Source organism: Populus nigra, chromosome 15 (genome assembly GCF_951802175.1).
Source record: "Populus nigra chromosome 15, ddPopNigr1.1, whole genome shotgun sequence".
In the NCBI taxonomy this organism is placed as follows: domain Eukaryota; kingdom Viridiplantae; phylum Streptophyta; class Magnoliopsida; order Malpighiales; family Salicaceae; genus Populus; species Populus nigra.
Genome location: NC_084866.1, coordinates 4,037,044 through 4,055,838, shown reverse-complemented (window position 1 = coordinate 4,055,838; position 18,795 = coordinate 4,037,044). Strand labels below are relative to the sequence as shown.

General features: G+C 31.4%; 2 protein-coding genes across 2 annotated transcripts; one reads left to right on the top strand and one right to left on the bottom strand.

Moving 5' to 3' along the window:
* Window positions 1–4,952: 4,952 nt before the first annotated feature.
* On the top strand, window positions 4,953–5,585 carry LOC133674673 (uncharacterized). Its single transcript, XM_062095886.1, has 3 exons — window positions 4,953–5,069; window positions 5,170–5,289; window positions 5,463–5,585. Exons 1-3 carry the CDS (start codon window positions 4,953–4,955, stop codon window positions 5,583–5,585), a joined length of 360 nt encoding a protein of 119 aa, XP_061951870.1.
* A 2,028-nt stretch (window positions 5,586–7,613) lies between these two features.
* Window positions 7,614–13,370, bottom strand: LOC133673689 (protein TIFY 3B-like). The gene is made up of 7 exons (XM_062094547.1): window positions 13,297–13,370; window positions 12,927–13,206; window positions 9,334–9,378; window positions 8,585–8,696; window positions 8,330–8,501; window positions 8,144–8,201; window positions 7,614–7,949 (listed from the first exon to the last, which is right to left on the bottom strand). The coding sequence occupies exons 2-7, from the start codon at window positions 13,076–13,078 to the stop codon at window positions 7,790–7,792; spliced, it is 699 nt and encodes a 232-aa protein (XP_061950531.1). The 5' UTR covers window positions 13,079–13,206; window positions 13,297–13,370; the 3' UTR covers window positions 7,614–7,789.
* Between the last annotated feature and the right edge of the window lie 5,425 nt (window positions 13,371–18,795).

Below are 18,795 nucleotides of genomic sequence, written 5' to 3'. Positions count from 1 at the left end.
ATTCTTTCGAATAGATCATCAGTGTGGTTAAGATAGGTTCATGGTATCTTACTTAGAGGTCTATGTTTTTTGCATGTCATGCCTCATTCAGTTTCCTCTTGGTCTTAAAGAAAGATCCTTCTTGGAAGAGATTGGTGTAAAGGGAAATTTGTCTCATACATTGGTGATAGAACTATTACTTCCTTGTGGTTAGATTATTGGTTGTCGGATGGTCAATGATTTTGCGACCTTTTTCCTTTTAGGTTGCTATCCTCTACTGGGCGTTCTCGGGATTCTAAAGTCTTAGATATCATTAAAGAAGGCACTTAGTCTTTTCCCTCAAGTAATTAGGAGTTATGGCCTTTTTAGGACTTAATTCATTTCCATCCCAGGATTGCACTGTCAGATCACTATATCTAGAAGAGTCATCTATCATGGAGATTTTCTATCGACTTGGCATGAGAGGTTCTTAAAGACACGAGACTCATAAATTATGTGCATCACCTTCTCTAGTTTCTAGGTCATTACCCGAGATATTTATTTATCCTATAGCTTGCTTCTATGGGTCGCCTAAACATCATGGATAGACTCTATGCTTATCAGATTAATAACTCCTTGGTATGTCTCCTTTTTGGCTTGCATGTTGAGACACATAACCATTTATTCATTCAGTGTTCTTTCTCTGCTTTGGTTTAGGAGGCTACCACGAGTAGGACTCTTATGAGTTAGCCTTTTATGACATAACAATTTTTACTTCAGTGGACATACATGTTATAGGCAGAAAAAGGAGTTCTTGTATTTGTTTGCTCGGTTAGTCCTCTCATCCATGGCTTACTTCATCCAATATGAGAGGAATAATCAAGTTTTTCACCGAGATTATCATCCTCATCATGTTGTTAGTGAGATCATTGAGCTTATCTAATCGAGGTTGGTTGAGAAAAAACTAAAATACTAGATTCTAGCTACTTTGAAGTCCATATGGCATCTTCTAAAGTTATGAGGCACCACTAGTTTGTTATCCTTTGAGTTCCACTTAGGATGTCTATTGTTTTTATAGAACTAGTCGACCAGTTTCACAACTGTTGTCTAAGCAGTCTTGTTTTCAGATATTTTTGGGTTTTATTTAGCTTTTGTTTTTTTCTTGTTGCCTAAGGCCAGTTGGATCTAGGTTACAGGATGATGTAGATCTCGGGGTATATCCTTTATATTTTTGTACAGTTTTTTCCTTTAATACAATTACACTTATTCAAAAAAACAAAGTTTTCATCATGGCCTTGCATGGCTAAACTTTTGTAATCCTTCAAAGAAGTGGAAACCTCAAAATCAATAACATTATGAGATCTAATTTGTTTTTATTGTTAAATTTATGCTTTGAGCATCAGATTTTTTTATTTTCATAATTGTCTCATTTATTTACTAGAAGGCATATTAGTTTATTATTTGTTACAATTTATTGCTAGGTTAGATATCAAATCTTTAATTGTTTGATCCCTCTAATTTGAGAAACAACTAAAATTTATGATTTGTTTCGTCAGAAATTATTAGATCTTAGGAAGAACGCTCGACTAAATTAAATACAACCATGTGTTTGTGTTGTTTTAACAACAACAATAAATAATAGATAATTGTAATAAACCACAACAATAACAAACAATAGATAATTATAATAAACCATAACGATAATATCCAATATATAATTGTAATAAACCGTAATGATGGTTTCTAGTATTTAATTGAAATTGACCGCAAGGGTGGTAACCATTACATAAATAGTATTTGACCTCAATAATGAGCATAAGTGTGCATAAATTGTAATCATTCACAACAGTGGACCTTATAATACAAGTTTTTAGTCGACCACATAGGCTAATGATAAGATATTTAAGTTGGCTACAAGAGTAGGGGCTAATTATCAAATGTTTTTTAGTCGACCACATGAGTGGTTGCTACTGATAAGATGTTTATGAGCCAACCATACAAGTTAGGGCTACTAATCATATGTTTATAGGCCGACTACATGTGTGGGGGCTATGGATTGAAAAGGTATTTAGTCGGCAGCATAAGCAGGGGCTGTAAATCTTAAAAGAGTTTGAGTTAGTACTACTAATCAGATGTTTATGGGCCGACTACATGTGTGGGGGCTATGGATTGAAAAAGTATTTAGTCGGCAGCATAAGCAGGGGCTGTAAATCTTAAAAGAGTTTGAGTTAGTACATATTTGGACTGATGAAAATGTGTAGGAGCCAGCGATGACATAATATTGAAATGAATGGAATGAATGAGAAATGAGTATTTTGAGAATGAAAATAGATAACTAAACAAAAATTTATTTAAGAAATCATTAAGGTTGAAAATTATATAGATGAACCATAAATGGGTGGAATGCATATTGATATTAGGAAGTATTATTGATGTGTCAATGTGACATAACATGAATCAAAATAAATTAATGATATTTGTTGATGGAAAATGTGATATCATGTTTATATATATATATAAATATAAATGAGGTAGAATATGAAATACGAGTATTGATTTAGATCAATAAACATAGTTGAACCAATAAGAGCTTTAAATATGGGCTTGTCTTTAAAATTGATAAATTTCTCGATTGAAAAAGAGTGCATCTTGAGCATTTTGGACACACTTATCATGTTTTTTTATTTCCTAATGTGTTTTAAATGTGTATTTCTCACTCATCTCATGGGGTTGAAATTGCACACCAGGACTTCACAGTTGATTTATATAGAAATGATTAATAGTACAAGCATAAATATGAAATAAATTAACGAATATGTAATTTATGTAAAGTGAGACCTTATAATGGACTCAAAGGAATCCAAAAAGGTTTATTTAAAGTATTATCTAAGCTCATGAATAATTCCACTAATATTTGTATATGCCATATATGAACATAAGAAATAATAAGAGGGATACATATTTGTATGTGCCATAATTGGACATAAAGAATATTTTAAATTAAAAAATATATGGATGAGTCATAATTGGTAAAATAGATATTGGGTTTGGAAAGGAATCTATGTTTGAGAAGTCAAAATAGATCGAAATGAGTGTCTAGTTAAAATGAAAGGAATGTTAAAGGATGAAATAAGATATAAATTAAATGTGATTGTGAGACGGAAAAAAAATGATATGTATTAAATGTAGTTGTTATACGAAATGTGTTACAAATTAAATGTGATTATAAGATGAAATAATGATCTAATTAATTATAATTGTTAGGTGAAATGAGGTATCAATCGAATTCGATGATTTGTTTTAAAATGTAAGTGTTAATTTATATTGAGATGTGCTAAAAATTGATTTGTAAACCAAGAAATTGTTATGAGAGTGATATTGATAAGTAATGCATAATATGATAAAAGAAGAGTTAATTAGTGGTAAACTAATTTATAAAAAAAATATTAATGAAATTGTTTTGTTTATATGGTTGTTAATGTTAGTAACCATGATGATATAAATATTGATTATAAATTTTATAATCCCGTGTATTTTACAAATATTTCTCTTGAAGGCCTTAAAAATCATAAATATATATATATATATATATATATATATATATATATATATATAATTTACCAAAAACAAAAAAAAAATGAACCATGAAAAAAATAAAATGAAAAAATACTAACAATAAGAGTTAAACCTACGCAGTCCAAGTCGAGGAATACCCACTTGTCTCCTTCACTACTAGGCCACATGAACTTGTCGATCATTCACACCCACTAGCTACTTTTATTTTAAACAAACCGTTTCGATAATGATTTCTTAAAAGTATAATAGTTAAAACCGTTTCGAACTCGCGGCCTTTTATAAGACCGACATGCTAGCCAAACTACCCATGAAACCAAGTTGTTGTCGAGTAAATGGCATAGAGAAGGAGAACCAAACCTCTTTAGGAGAAGAGCTGGAAGCTTTATGTTTCATTGATGCGGAAGCTTGTTCATCGAGTCTTGAAGCTTCTGAACGTGTCTGGAAAAGGAGAGGTATCTGCGATTCTGTTTTATGGCATTTCGATAGGAGGCTGAGACCTGGACAAAACAACATTTTAGCAAGACAATATTTAGTTGTTAAATGATCGAGTATCATTTAAAATCGCAGGAACTACAACTGTTCATCAAGGGGAAATTAAATTTAAGTGTGGAAGAAGTGTGATTAAAAAAAAAAAGCAATGGCAATGTAGCAGCAACAAAGGAAAATAACCAGAGCTGATAGTCGAATGGATATGGCTCAACATGCTTGTATCACATCAATGTTGAAGTTCAATCTGACAAGACTGGATAGAAATATAATTTACACAGATAATATTGATGGCGTAGTAAAGATTTAGATTATCTGATCATCTCAGATTAAATTAACATCTTAAAATTACAATAATAAAATATCAAATTATTGGATCGAGCTCAAATTATTTCTGGGAACTCTACAGCAGCTTAAGTCTCCGTCGTTTATCAGACGGTAAGAAGCTAAATTTGGCATTGGCTGTAATTTATTCATTAAGTGTAAGCTAGGACTGCTTTGAAGTTAGCTCTTTACAACCATAAGCAGACGGGCGACATGGGAGAGACCGCCCTACTCCAGGGCCTATACGACAAAAACATACATTGGAATCATCACCTCTTCCCCTGTCTCCTGGAAGCTAGTTCATAGAAGCTCCCGATATATACATGAATTAACTTCAAACTTGATCAAGTCACTTTCTTGTTTCAAGTAACTTTTGTATGCATTTTTTGGGGTTTCTACTGTTGAACAGCGCATATGGCCAGCTTCCTTGCAACCCCTACATGTCCACTGGTGGCCCTGCCCACCACTACTAGGGCCACCTTCACTGCTATTCAGCAAAAGAGCTTCTCTGTTAATGTTAGGGACACTTCCCATTTCTAATTATGTTATGAAAGGTATGGTAATTTTTTATTATTATTAATAAATAACTGATGCAAATATTAATCTTAATGCAGGGAGGTTCTCTATTTTTCGGTTTAAAACATGTCCAGAAAATCCAATTCTCAGACGCAGCTAGCATTTCCTCTGCCAGGTCTAGATTCTTCAAGACCGCAATTTCATGCTCCGTAAGAAGTTTCGGTTCCTCGTTCCCTGCCATTTGTTTTCTTCGTAACTTCGTTTCTGCCATTTTGTGATGCTTACAGAGTGCAATATTTAAATGACTAGGCTCTACCTGAAACCCTGGAAACCGTCCAAAACACCATTGCTAAGCAATTGTCTGTTGATGTGAGCACAGTGACTCCTGAAATCAAGTTTGCTGACTTGGGTGCCGACTCCCTTGACACGGTAGTTTTCTATCTCTTTACTATACCATAATAGAGTAGGCCTCAGATAACTAGAAAGGGATAAAGAAAATTGAACGTGAGATTGACGAAGAGTATAATTTAATAGTGTGACGGCTTCTGAAATATCACTTCAGGAGCTGAACCGTGTATAAACTGAGCTGTAAGTTTCTTCAGGTGGAGATAGTGATGGCTTTGGAAGAACAATTTGGCGTGTCAATTGGCGAAGGCGGAGCGGAGAACATTACAACTGTTCAAGATGCTGCAGATCTCATTGAGAAAGTGAAGGCAGCAGAATGAAGAGCATCACTTCCCGGCGTCAAGATTATGGAAATTTCCTTGACTTGGTTATCTCATAAGTGGCACCGGGGAAATGTTTTGCAGGGATCACTATTGGATCAAAGGATTTCATTATTTTTTATAAACTTGTGACCGTATTATGGATTCCTTCGTGTTTTATTTTTCTTTCAAGATTATTTTATATTTAATTATATAATATATGTTAACTTGATATTAGACTCAACTTGATTTAATAATTTTGTTTTTTTAAAAAAAAAAATTTATTTAATTATACCATCCAAAATAGATGTTTGTAAAATTAAGTATTATCTAAATATTAAAGTGTTTGTTTGAAACCATGATAAACCTATAAAATATCAAACCGAAAGAAATTATATATATCAATTCAAAACAAATAAGATTTTAAAAAATAAAAATAAAAATAAAAAATAATTTAAGCAATAATATTTACGCCTCATGGCCCATTTGACATTCCACTTAAAGCAAAGCCCTCTGTAGTCTGTCCCTTTTTTTTTTTTTTTTCAGCTGTGCTGGCATCAATTTCTATATAGGCAAAACCTATTTTGGAATCAACTCAGGTAGTGGCCATCATATTGGGTTTGTATTGGGCCTCGATGTTATTGGGCCTTAATCCTCTCTTCATTGCTGCTCTTGTTGTTGTTGCTTCATCGATGCTACCGTCTCCAAGAGTTGTGAGGCTCTGGTTCCTTCTGCCATGCTTCCTGGATAGTTCTGCTCTGATACTAATTTTGAAACAAACCTGTAAAATAATTCCCAAATTGAGAAATTTAGGGTTTCTAGAATTGTAGTAGAAAAGGGAAAGAATTAGATCTAGGGAGAATTATGAGATTTATTTGTGGATAAGAATGGAGTAGACAAAGATAAAGGTTTAATTGAAAAATAAAATAAACAGTTTTTTTTATAGATTCGAAGTAGCTCGGGCTTTCCGTGTCATGTGATTTTTATTTAAAATTATGCTTCTAATAAAATTTATTATTTTAGTACTTTTTAGAATAAAAAACATTTTAAAAAATAATCAAATGAAACCGTGCCATAAATGCTATTTCAATCTTCTGATTGTTTTCCTCGTCTGTTTTCCTTAATTGTTGCTGTCTTTTGCTTGACTCTTGAAACGCTGTCGTTGCTTGATATGTCGTTTGTTTCCTGAGTGGAATCCACGTGTCCTCCATGTAGCCTTCCTTTCCATCCAATTGTCCATCTGTTCTTCCCGTTCCCAGGTAACATCCTGACCCTTCATACCTGCCCCTTTCTCTTCCACTTTTTCTGACCTTTCCAACTTCTCTCTTTTCTTCTTGTGCAGGACTTCGAGCGATTGAATCGACCACTTTATAGCTTTCTTCCTCCTTTGGCTTTCCAGTCCCCAAACCGCTGACATATTCATTGTCATCTCTACTAACAGAGACGGGGGAGGAGAGGAAGGGGAATTCGGTAATACTGCTCGATACTATGCAAATGAGTACGATGAATATGAGCACTGGTTTGTCGATGGGAATATCCAGATCAACCTCTTAAAAAAACTGGAGTTCGGAGGGATAAACGAGCAGATAGATGCATTTTATGATCGATCCTGGCAGTAGCACAGCAACCTGCCTACAAAAGTTTAAGCCAGGACACTCGAGAGGGGAATTGCTGGAGCTCGTTGCGGCTATAATCCAGCCTATATAGCGTTTGCTTTAACAGATATCAGAGGTCAAATTAGAAGGCGAAGTGACTTCATGTGCACGAAATTGGTTAATGGACCCTATCTTCTATCTTCATCAAGAACAACATGAGGGAGCTCATCTGGTACAATTCTCTGCATTCACATCTGCATGGCCAGTCTAAAAAATCATTGACTGATCGTAATTTGCATGAAAAGGTCTTCCAATAGGGTGGCACAACACTGGAGAGGGTATATTAACAAGCAAACCACACATCAATTATATCACTTGTTTACGGCAGTTCATATCCTCACGGCGCTGGTTCAGAAGATATTCCAAGTGCGTTTGACAGTAAGGGGCAGACGTGTGAACAAAATACCATCATTTTCAATGAGAAATTGTACATGTTGTCCAATACACACAAAAGTAACTAAAATATCATCATCACCAGTGCACTTGACATCTTGCACGAATAATACGACAATGTTAAGAACCTAATACGATAGAAGTTTTACATGATAAATGAGAAGCCCTTAGCATTGGTCAAACAACGTTGGCAGCAACCTTCGGTTGAAGCTCTTCTGATGCTAGACGTTTTCCAAAGCAAACTGCATCTGGTGGAGGTGCGGCACTAATACCAGGTTCTGTGGTGTCTGCCTCTTTTCCTGCTGGCGAAGTGGGATATGGACTTTTGCTCACCAACCTGAATTAACAAAGTTAAAAACGAGGGTCTAGCAGCCCGGATGATGTATTTGTGCATCGTGGAACCATTAAAACACATAAGAGCACAGCAACTTGGATGCAATGCCAGATACAAAATCATGAAGTTACGTGTTGTTTTTAAGTATAAGATTCCAGACAGACAGATGGACAGAAATTCAAAACGCAAACAGTTACCTGTCCCGTCGCTTCTTGAAGAAACGCTGCAGGGATTGTCTCCTTGCAATAGGCAATTCTAAAACCAAAAAAAAAATGGAATTAAAATGAGAATTATTAAGCAATATTCGTCATAGAAGATAAAGAGCAAAAAAATATTTGAATTCGAACATTAGTTGTGTTTCAGTCATGTTCTATAACCATTACCAGCTTGCATTCTGCAGATGGAATTCTGACGACTATATGTTTGGGCCTGGGGTGCAGCAGTGCTTTGCATTGAAGGAGACCTTGTAAGAACTGGTGTGCCAGTAGGAGAACCACTCTTTTGCATGTCACCAGGTTTGACAGCAGCTGCAGCAATAAGCATAATTTCATGAACCTAAATGGACATGGTAGAGAGTTAGAATGGAATCCCACATGTAGAAATTTATTCAAGTGTTGAAAGTTTTAGTGAGGGAAGACCTTTTCTGCAGGAATTGAATCAAACACAACAACACTTCCACCATAGAAGATGGTAAGCTGATCTGGAGTAGGAATGGTGACATTTGGTCTAGAAGTCGCCATTGTCATGGGCCTGAAGAAACCAAAGATAAGTCATTACATTATGTTGAACTTGTCTGGCATGTGTTTACCATTTAAATGACTTAAATAAGCAAAATCTCTCATTAATAGTGTCGGAAGTAATCAAAGAAAGAAATGTTTAGTAGAAAATCTCTCATTTATATTTTATATATTATTGAATTGTTGTATTTTATTTTTATAATGTCTAGTAGAAAATATACATCTATGAAAAACTTAAAAAAAAAAAAGAATTGATAGTTTTGATGCAATCTCAAAATGATGCACTTGATAAATTTGTGGTTAATAATCAACAAAATATTATACTTAGATCCAATTTAGAGAAAAATGAAACTAGTAACTGAAGAACAACCAAATAACTCTATAATTGAGGTAGAACAAAACAATATTGATATAAATACTACTAATAATAATAACCTAGAAAGTAATGACGAAGCTGGATATTCTAAAAGATCTCATTTATAATTTTGTTCAAGATGCTCGTTCACCTTAAGCTGGTTATGCTGACTAGGTTACTTTTAATTATCAAAATCGCTTGCCTTTTCAGTAGTATTTAGAATAAGATCGTTTTCTGCAATTGATTCTTCTACTGTCTAAAATTCTCACTGGTTGGCTTGGTGTTTTTGACCCACCGGAGCGTAGTTGGAAAGTTCTTGTTGTGCCTCCCCCTAAATGCCCTGAGAATTTTGTTGCAAAAAATTGAAGGGAAAGTTTATGTTAGAGCATAACAGAGACATTCTAGTTACTTATGCATATTTAAGCTAGATCAGCCAAAGATGGTCTGGCGAGGGATGAAAACCCTTGATGGCATTACACTTGTTGCCAGTTTCTTGTCATCTCATTCAAGAACTGACCTCCCTGGAATGATGAGAAACAGCGTCTACTTCCTCTACATACCCTCTTCTTCTTGCCGAAATCTTTCGGGACAGAACGAATTGAGGCGTTGATTGAATCGGAAGCCATGGTTACTACTGCAAAAATTTATGGATTCGGATAAACCCTAATTTGTTTCAATCAGGAGAGATGGGAATTTGTTTTCTAGAGAGAGAAAGGAATCTAATTTGTGGATTTGATAAAACCATAATACATTCAGAAATTTTGTGTAACTGATATGTTATCGGGGTGTTATATTTTATAAGATGATAGTTTAGTCTTTTTATTTAATTTAAAATTTTCATCATTGTCTAAAAAACAAAGTTTCGTCATTGTAAATGAGAAATTCATGGAAAATTACAAACCTCGCGTGAAACGGTGCATAACACATCTTTACTGTTTGGAAAAGCAATCCAAACTGTAATTTTATAAAATTCAAATTTTTAAAAACTTATTTTTTTATATGTTTTAGATAGTTTTGATACATTGATTTTAAAAATAATTTTTAAAAATAAAAAAATATCATTTTGATGCATTTTAATACGAAAAATACTTTAAAAACTAATACAAAAATAATCGCATGTTTGTGATCAAGACAACAAGATAAAGTTAGTAACGATTTCAATTTTTCCTTCACATTGGTGAAGAATTTAGAGGCTTAACAACACTTGTAATTGAAAAAATTCATGATTCATTTAGATCAGGGGTCACTAAAATACTTGAAAAGATAAAATAAATTGAATCAACAAAATGCCAACCAGATAGAATTTATTGAGACTTTTTTATATGTGATCAAATACAAGCAAGATGAGGAAAATATAGTGTTTGATGCACTATCTACAAGGTATGTTCTTTTTTCTACTATAAATGCGAAGTTGTTGTTGGATTTAAATCTATAAAAGAATTTTATGCCAATAATAATGATTTCTCTAATGTCCCTGGTCAATGCTCTTTTAAATACTGAATATTTATTAAATCCATAGAGACTGATACATATCATGTTCTTTCTTTTATGGAATGAAGCAAATGTTTTCATAAGTTGAGATATAAAAAATACCTAAAACTAATATGTAAGTACTTGTCATAAGACATGTATATTGAACTGACTCGCATGATAATTCTATATAGAGATAAAAAATACCTAGAACTAATATGTAGGTACTTGTCATAAGACATGTATATTGAACTGACTCACATGATAATTCTATATAGAGATATCACATATGTCTATGGAAAAGCTCACGTGATGGTTGTGTAAGTTATCGTTAGACTTAAAATCATTAAGTTATTTTAAATAGAGAATGTTATGTTTTGATCCTGTTACACGTTATCTTAGTAAAGATAACAAATTGACAGACATTGAATATAACATAAACTATATAAAAGTATTTTCGTGATCAAAAGAAAATTCATCACCCTACATGAATTAGGAAAAATGTTATGTATGTTTTTAAATAGTATTGATTGTCAAATCCTTACGTAAAGTGAAATGAGATTTGAAAAGAGTTTTAAATCTTATTCAAAATATTAATTACTATAATGTTGTTAACAAATATGATTTGACATAACAGACACACTTCATGCTAAAATATCTAAATCAGAACATTATTGATGAATGGATAATAATTACATTGAGAAACCAGATACTAAAAGGTTAAGTCAAACTACTTATGAGTTTCCTAATATTTGAGGAATCATAACACGTTGCTTGATGGTGCACTTAATCTTAAAATATAAATTAATTAATTATTAAATTGATAATAAATTAAATTATTTGATTTATTAATTTTATTTATTTAGAATTATAATTTATATCCAGGTCAACATATTAGAAAACTAATGAGTTACATGCATTAAGAATTTATTAGTTAGAAATTAAATAGAGATAATTAATTAAGTGTGACTTGATTGAAAATAATTTTAGAAATCAAGCACTAAAATGTATTTAGAAAACTAATGAGTTACATACATTAAAAATTCATTAGTTAGAAATTAAATAGAGATAATTAATTAAGTATGACTTGATTGAAAATAATTTTTGAAATCAAGCTCTAAAATGTATTTAATTCAGAGATTGTAATTTTAATCTTAAAATAATCAAGTAGAGACTTAATTGATTAAATTTCTAAAATTATCTTTAAATAATATATGTATATTATTTAAGAGGCAAGTAGATATTTTGTCATTTATTTATAGAATATTCTATAAATATAAAGTTATGCTTTTTATTTTTGAAGAGGTTGTCGGTTAGACAGAAAAACAACGTAATTCATAAAATAAAAAGTTAGCACTCTAGGTATTCTAATCTCTCTACTCTAAACATGGATTTAGAAAAAATTTTACTGGTGATTCATGTAGATAATCATTAAAGGCCGAACAATTAGATGACTTGTAATTTACGACGGCTCAACCTTTAAATAATTATTTAAAGGCGAATATGATCAGATTTTAAGATAATAAATTCTTAAACAACTCTAAATTTTTTTAATAATTTTCTAGAGATTTTTAAATAATTTTATTTTATTATTTTCATTGTATGAATAGATGCTTCTTGCTGCCTTAGAGCATGATAATTGACATGATCATGGTTAGATGGGTTTCAAAGTACTGCTCTCTACTTTGTTTGATAATTAACATGGATAATTGCAAGTTGAGTCATTTTCTTTTATTTTCTATATTTTATTATTTTATTTTATAATGTTTCCTTTTTTCTACTAAAGGAAGAAAACTATATTAAGAGAGAAAGTGAGAGAGTAGACAACAAAGCACATTCTTTGCATTACAAAATATAATCAAATAACTTTCCAATCCTGTGAAATATAAGTCAATGGCATGCCTTGAAAGAAGCTCTGAAGGCTAGCATGAGGGAGCTCAACATAATATTTTGGTTATAAACAAATTATTCACTTAAAAGACATGCCAAACAATTCTAAATTAAAAGAAATAGTTAAAATTATTAAATCAATTTAACTCCAAATGTATTCCAAATAATATATTCAAATTTAATTATATAATTTAGTATTTCATTCAAAATATAAAAATTATAATAAATAATTAATTAAATTCAAAAATTGAAAACAAGAGCACCATGAACACAAGTTCTTTCCTTTTTCTTAAAATCTAAAAACAATAAACAAGAAAGCTCTCAAGTTATTTAAGTGCTTTTTCAGGCACTCACTAGCTCGCTTTCAATTTCCATAACCGACATTTTTTTCACAAATAAAACAGATCCCGTCTTCCATTTCCCCTTTGTTTCCTCTATGAGCCACCAAAAAAACTAAGACTTTTTCCAACCAAAAACAGAAAAAAAAAAATTGAAACTTTTTTCCAGTTTATAAGAGTAGATTCATACCAGTAACTGGGTGTCCAAAGATGACGAACCCCATTTTTCTCCAACAAGCCAGCACCTTCCTTGCAAGATCCCGTCACCTCTTGCTCCTTCTTCACTTCCACATCTTCTCGTGGCTTCATTTCCTTGCGAGAATCAGGTTGTTGAGCCTCCATTAAAACCAGATCGGAGACAACAAAAAGAATTCTATCTCTTGTTTTTGTATTTGTAAAGGGAAATTTCCTGTGAAAATGGAAAGAAAGAAACCAGCTCCGGCCTCCCTTGTCCTCCACCTTCACCTGACCTGACCCAAGTTTAAATAAAATATCAGTCAATCATATTTAGTGGTTATGGGGTCTGAGGAATTTAAAACGTGGCAATTCTAATTTCACACCCTTCGTCTGTTCTACTGCCTTTTTTTTGTGCCCATTAATGGTTCTGTCCTCCTTCGTACACACATGTACAACTCCTCACCACTTATTAGGATTTTTATTCACAAAAAATGCTAGAGAAATTCATCATCATCGCACATGGAACAAATTTAATTTAATCATCTCGTGTGATTTTCTTAGCTGTTAAAATTGGTATGGGACCACGGGAACGAGTTTTAAATGAACATGAAAAAATAAAAATAACAATATGTTTAAAATTTTAATATTTTGTATGAAATTTTTTTAAAATAATACATGTGAATTTATATTATAAAAAAATATAAAACATTACGTGTAGTATAGTTATTCCACATCAAAAAATTAAAAAAACAATTCATGTAAATATAAATTATAAAAAAAAATATAAGGCTAAATATTTATAAATTAATTTTATTTTTTTTTTGGTTTATTAAAAAATAAAAAGTCAAATCTCACTTGGATTACATTGAGTTATCCAAGTTTTAAATTGACCCAACAAGTTATCCAGATTTGACCATGTTAATTGTACCTTTAGGTTTTTATGGCTTGAGACTAGGCTAAACCCCCAAATCGTCCGAGCTTAAAATCAATCTGTCAAATTAGATCAAATCAAGTTTCATAACTATGATGATTTTTATTATAATGGATAAATGGATTTAATTCATTTCAAAGTTTTGATAGACCAATATTTTTTTTCTTAGAAATTATGAATTGTTTATTCTTAAAGGAAGGTTAATTTTTACCTCATATTATATTTTATCTTTTTGAGTTTTAGAAATTATAATTTACATTATAAGTTAATCTAAAATTTAAAATAAAATGCATAGACCAATCTGCCTTCATGTATAATATAGATAATTAAAAACAAATCTCTTGTAATGTACTTATTTTATTTTTATCTTATTTTTAAAAACAAAATACAGTTTACTTCGTATATAAAATATAATTCGTATATAATTCATGGTCAATATAATTTTTCAATACAAACAAAAAGATTATACTACACTCGTATATAAAATATATCAATAATAATTCGTCTATAACATTACTTTTCTTTTTCTTTTTCTTTTTCTTTTCATGGATAAAACAATTGGAGTATAAAAAAACATTGCTATTTATTATACAAAACCTCAGCAACATAAATAATAATAATAATAATAATAATAATAATAATAATAATAATCTTCATTCACCCATCAAGATTTTTGAATTTAGGTTTTGAAGCATTCCTATTAATCTTTTTAGTCCCCTAAAATGGTTCTAACTAAAGGCATAAACAATCAAATGTCCTGTTAGAATTCGACATCGAACCACCATTCATCTCACCCATCACAACATCTTTCTCTATCACGATAAGAAACTAGACACTAACTGTCTAACCTGCCAATATTATTTCTTACAATTTCAGCTCTTTTGTTAATTAAACAAAGCTCATACCTTAAACATAAATAACTACTTTTACCTAAACCTATTCATAGATCCAATCCAGCTGATTCTTTTTTTCAGATTCTATTCCTGCAACATCATTCTGTAGAACTCTTATCTTCAAATTCATACCTTTAAAACCTAAGACTTTGTGATTCCATGTATGGTTATTCTTGTACACCTAGAATTGATTGAAGAAATGGATTCAAATCAACCAAAACTATAGCTTTGATTTCAATGATTCTCACTTCAGTGACTATAATTGTTATTGCTTCCTGGATTATAGTCATATATATGATCAAGAGCTGAAGGTTTCTCTTATCCATGGATTTTTATCCCATTTCAGAAGCTCCACTCCACCATTCTTAACTTCCTAGATTGCTTGAAAGATTAGAATGTGACTGGAAAAAGGTTGTTTTAGATTTGTTTATAAAGTTGAGATACCAGATGGGTAGTTGTATATTAGGGGGAACATCTTTGTTAACGAGGTTCTTGTTGGTTTTAATGATGATGATATTCTTCGACTTGGTACTAATTTGGTGACCTTAGAAGATTTTTTCATGATACATATTCAAGGTTGAATCTTTTTAAAGAAGGGGAGGATGATATGAACCAAGTGAATTCGAATTTGACCTTAAAATGTATATTGACCAGTTTTGTAAGATTGAACATATCTCTCAAACCACACATCTAAACAAGTTGAAATTTTATAGGGAGATACTAAACATATGGAACTATATTTTAGTAAATCTTCAGGTCAAATGGAGTTCAGAAAAATATTATTTTTTAGGGTCAAAATTACTAGACAAATCTTGTCAAATTTGTTAAACTAGAGATTTGTATACTATTTAGGGACATATCAAGAGCTACAAGTAGAATTTTATTGCGATTCAAGTTAGGCTGAAAATTAGGCATCGCAAGTGTTCCAAAAATATATGTTAAGCTTGGTGATTCATCCAGATAAAAGAGAATACTGTGTTTGAAGTCAAGATTGAAAATCTGCCAAGAATATGCGAAAATTGAAGATTCAAGCTACATTGAGGAATTTTAACATGAAAACTTTGTTTTTATTATCCTATTTTATTTATTTATTTATTTTTGCATAATTATTTTTAATTTGGGTTTCTTCTGACCCATTAGATATTATTTAGGGGTTTATTTCATTATTGGACTTATTTTAGTTTATTACTAGTTTAGACTCATTAGCTTGCAACCCAAAAGAGTTCCACTAGGGTTAGTTAGAAAAGACTATATTATGTATTTTAGCTGCAAATTTGAGCAACAAGTTAGAGAATAAACATGAGTTTTTCTTATGTTTGTTTGTAACAAAACAAGCTTTCTTTGTAGAGACAAAGATCATATAGTGATTTATCGAAGATTAGTTGGCTTTGTGGCATCATTCACATACTTAGGGTTCTTAGATATAAGGTTATCTCTGGGTTCAAGTCCTTTTGCAATACCTTTGGTTCTTAAGTACATGGTTACCTCTAGATCAAGGTTCTATCAAACTTGATTTTCAGCTTCTTGGGTTGTTATTTACTTCGTTGAGGGTTGCTTGACCACGTGATCAAAAGGTTCACATCAGTAGGTATCATATCTAGGTTCTAAAAATTACATTATATCCTTTTATTTTCTTCTTGTTAGTTTTGGTTGTCTTAGCTTTAATTGTCTTTAATTCAGTTTTCGATTTTTTTTCATGTCTAGAGCTTAGTAAATTGCATCTAGGGTTTTTTAAATAAAAAAAGGTGTTATTTTATTTTATTTTTGTCTCAAAATATATCATTTGCATAAAGAGTAAAAAAGAACGGAAAAAAAAAAGAACGTTCAAAAGTCACTTTTGTTGAATATTCCACAATACATAAACAAAGAGAATTTGGACCAAATCAATTTATAAATTTCTATAATTTTATATACTGTTTCTAGGAGTTCTCATTGCACCCTATATAAAATTTGATTTTATTTGGAGATCGTTTGCTATAGTAACTAAGGTCAGGATTATAACTTATCATAACAGGTTAAATTCGTATCAGAGGGAATTTTAGGTCAAAAAATTAAGAAAATTCTTAAATTTTATTTTATATACTAGATTTTAAGGTTCTAATTGTACCCCATCTAAGATATGAGGTCATTTGAAGTTCTTTTTCTATAGAAACTAAATTCGGGATTGGAACTTGCATAACGGGTTTAATTCGCGTCCGTAATTCAAAATTGTTTTGCTGCTATTATTTTTCAATTATGACAGTATAATAACATCATAATTGATATAATTAGGTTTCATTTACTTTTTTTATATATAACCTTTGCATCTTTTTTCTTTCGCGTCTTCAAAAACATTCATTTTTTGTACAAATTCGTTTGTTACTTGCGAAATTGTAATCATAGTTTCATCTTTGCTTGTTTTTATATTTTTCTTGCTTCTCATATACACATATTTGGATATGTTGCTATGATTTTTATATTTGGTGTTGATTTTAGTTCCGTATAAGTCAAAGAAAAATAAGACAAGGAAAAGGCATAACGAACATATTTAAGTGAAAAAATATATATTTGAGTGAAACACGAGTAAACACATGATGGAATGGGTGAGGAATATATATTTCTTTTCAACTAACTAATTTTCACATTCAAAGATGTTAGAAGCAAGCAACAACATGGTACTACAAAGAGGAGACAATGAAATTGTAACTTAATTATGCATGATGAATCAGCGGATGGATTGAATGGCCAATGAATTTGGAGATAGGTTGGAGAGGTAATGTGTTAATGATTATGGTAGGCTTTAAATTAGGCATGAACGAAGAGAATTTAATGTTAAGACGAGTTAACACTAATGTGAATTAGTTTGTGGCTAATAATACGAATATGAGTGATGTTGATTTTGAAGATATGTTCGTGAGACATGGGGAATGTTTTGGACAATAACGAAATTGTTAGTTTATAGAGGGAAAATATGGTGATAATTTTAACTAGATGGGTAATTATAGGCATCGAGACTATAATGTTGAGTTATGTGGAGATTCAAGTACAATTAAGCTAAAAATATAGGCTTTTTAGGAGAAGAATGATCCAAAAGTTTATTTAGAATGAGAGAAGATGGTAGAGTGGATTTTTTAGTGTCATAATTATCCGGAGTCCAAGAAAGTCAAGCTTGTTATGATTGTTTTTACTGACTATGTCATTGTATGTTGGAATCAGTTAGTGACAAACCGCATGAGGAATTATGAGAGGCAAATTGATACTTGAGATGAGATGAAATCCCTTGTAAGGGGGAGATTTATACCTAACCATTATTATAGAGAATTGTATCAAATGTTACAAAGTTTGAGTCAATGTATAAAAAGTGTTGATGGATATTTTAAGAAGATGAAACTTGTTATGGTTCAAGCTAATATTGAGGAGGATAGGGAAGCTACTATGGCTAGGTTCATGAATGACCTTAATCATGATATAACCTATATTGAGGAATTGCATCATTATGTGGAGTTGGAGGAGATGGTGCATATAATCGTAAAGGTGAAGAAGTAGCTTAAATGAAAGGGTACCAATTGGTAAAGTCAACCATTAGGCCATTTGAAACCTTGGAAACCTAATTAGAAGGCTAATACTATAGGTGATCCATCATATCAGAATGAGGAGGGTAAAGTCGAACACTCTAGAGGCTAATACTTCTCGTAATCGTGACATTAAAGGCTTTTATTGTCTGGGTTTTGGTCATATTGCTTCATAATATTCAAACAAAAAAGTCAATGTGGATAATTGAAAAGGTCAAAGCGAGAATATATTCCACAAGACATGTCATGTTTATAATAAGGTATATAGCTTAATAATAGATGGTGGTAATTGCACTAATGTAGCTAATACTGAATTGGTGAGAAAGTTGAACTTGCATACTACCAAACATCCCATACTTTATAAATTACAGTGGTTGAATAAAGGTTGTTATTACCCATTTTTTACCTAAAAAAAGAAGAAGAAAATTCAAAAATACAAGAAGAAATCCTAGAAGATTTATCAAGTTGGTGGTATAGGACCAAAATGACAAGTGAAAAAGTTGGAGG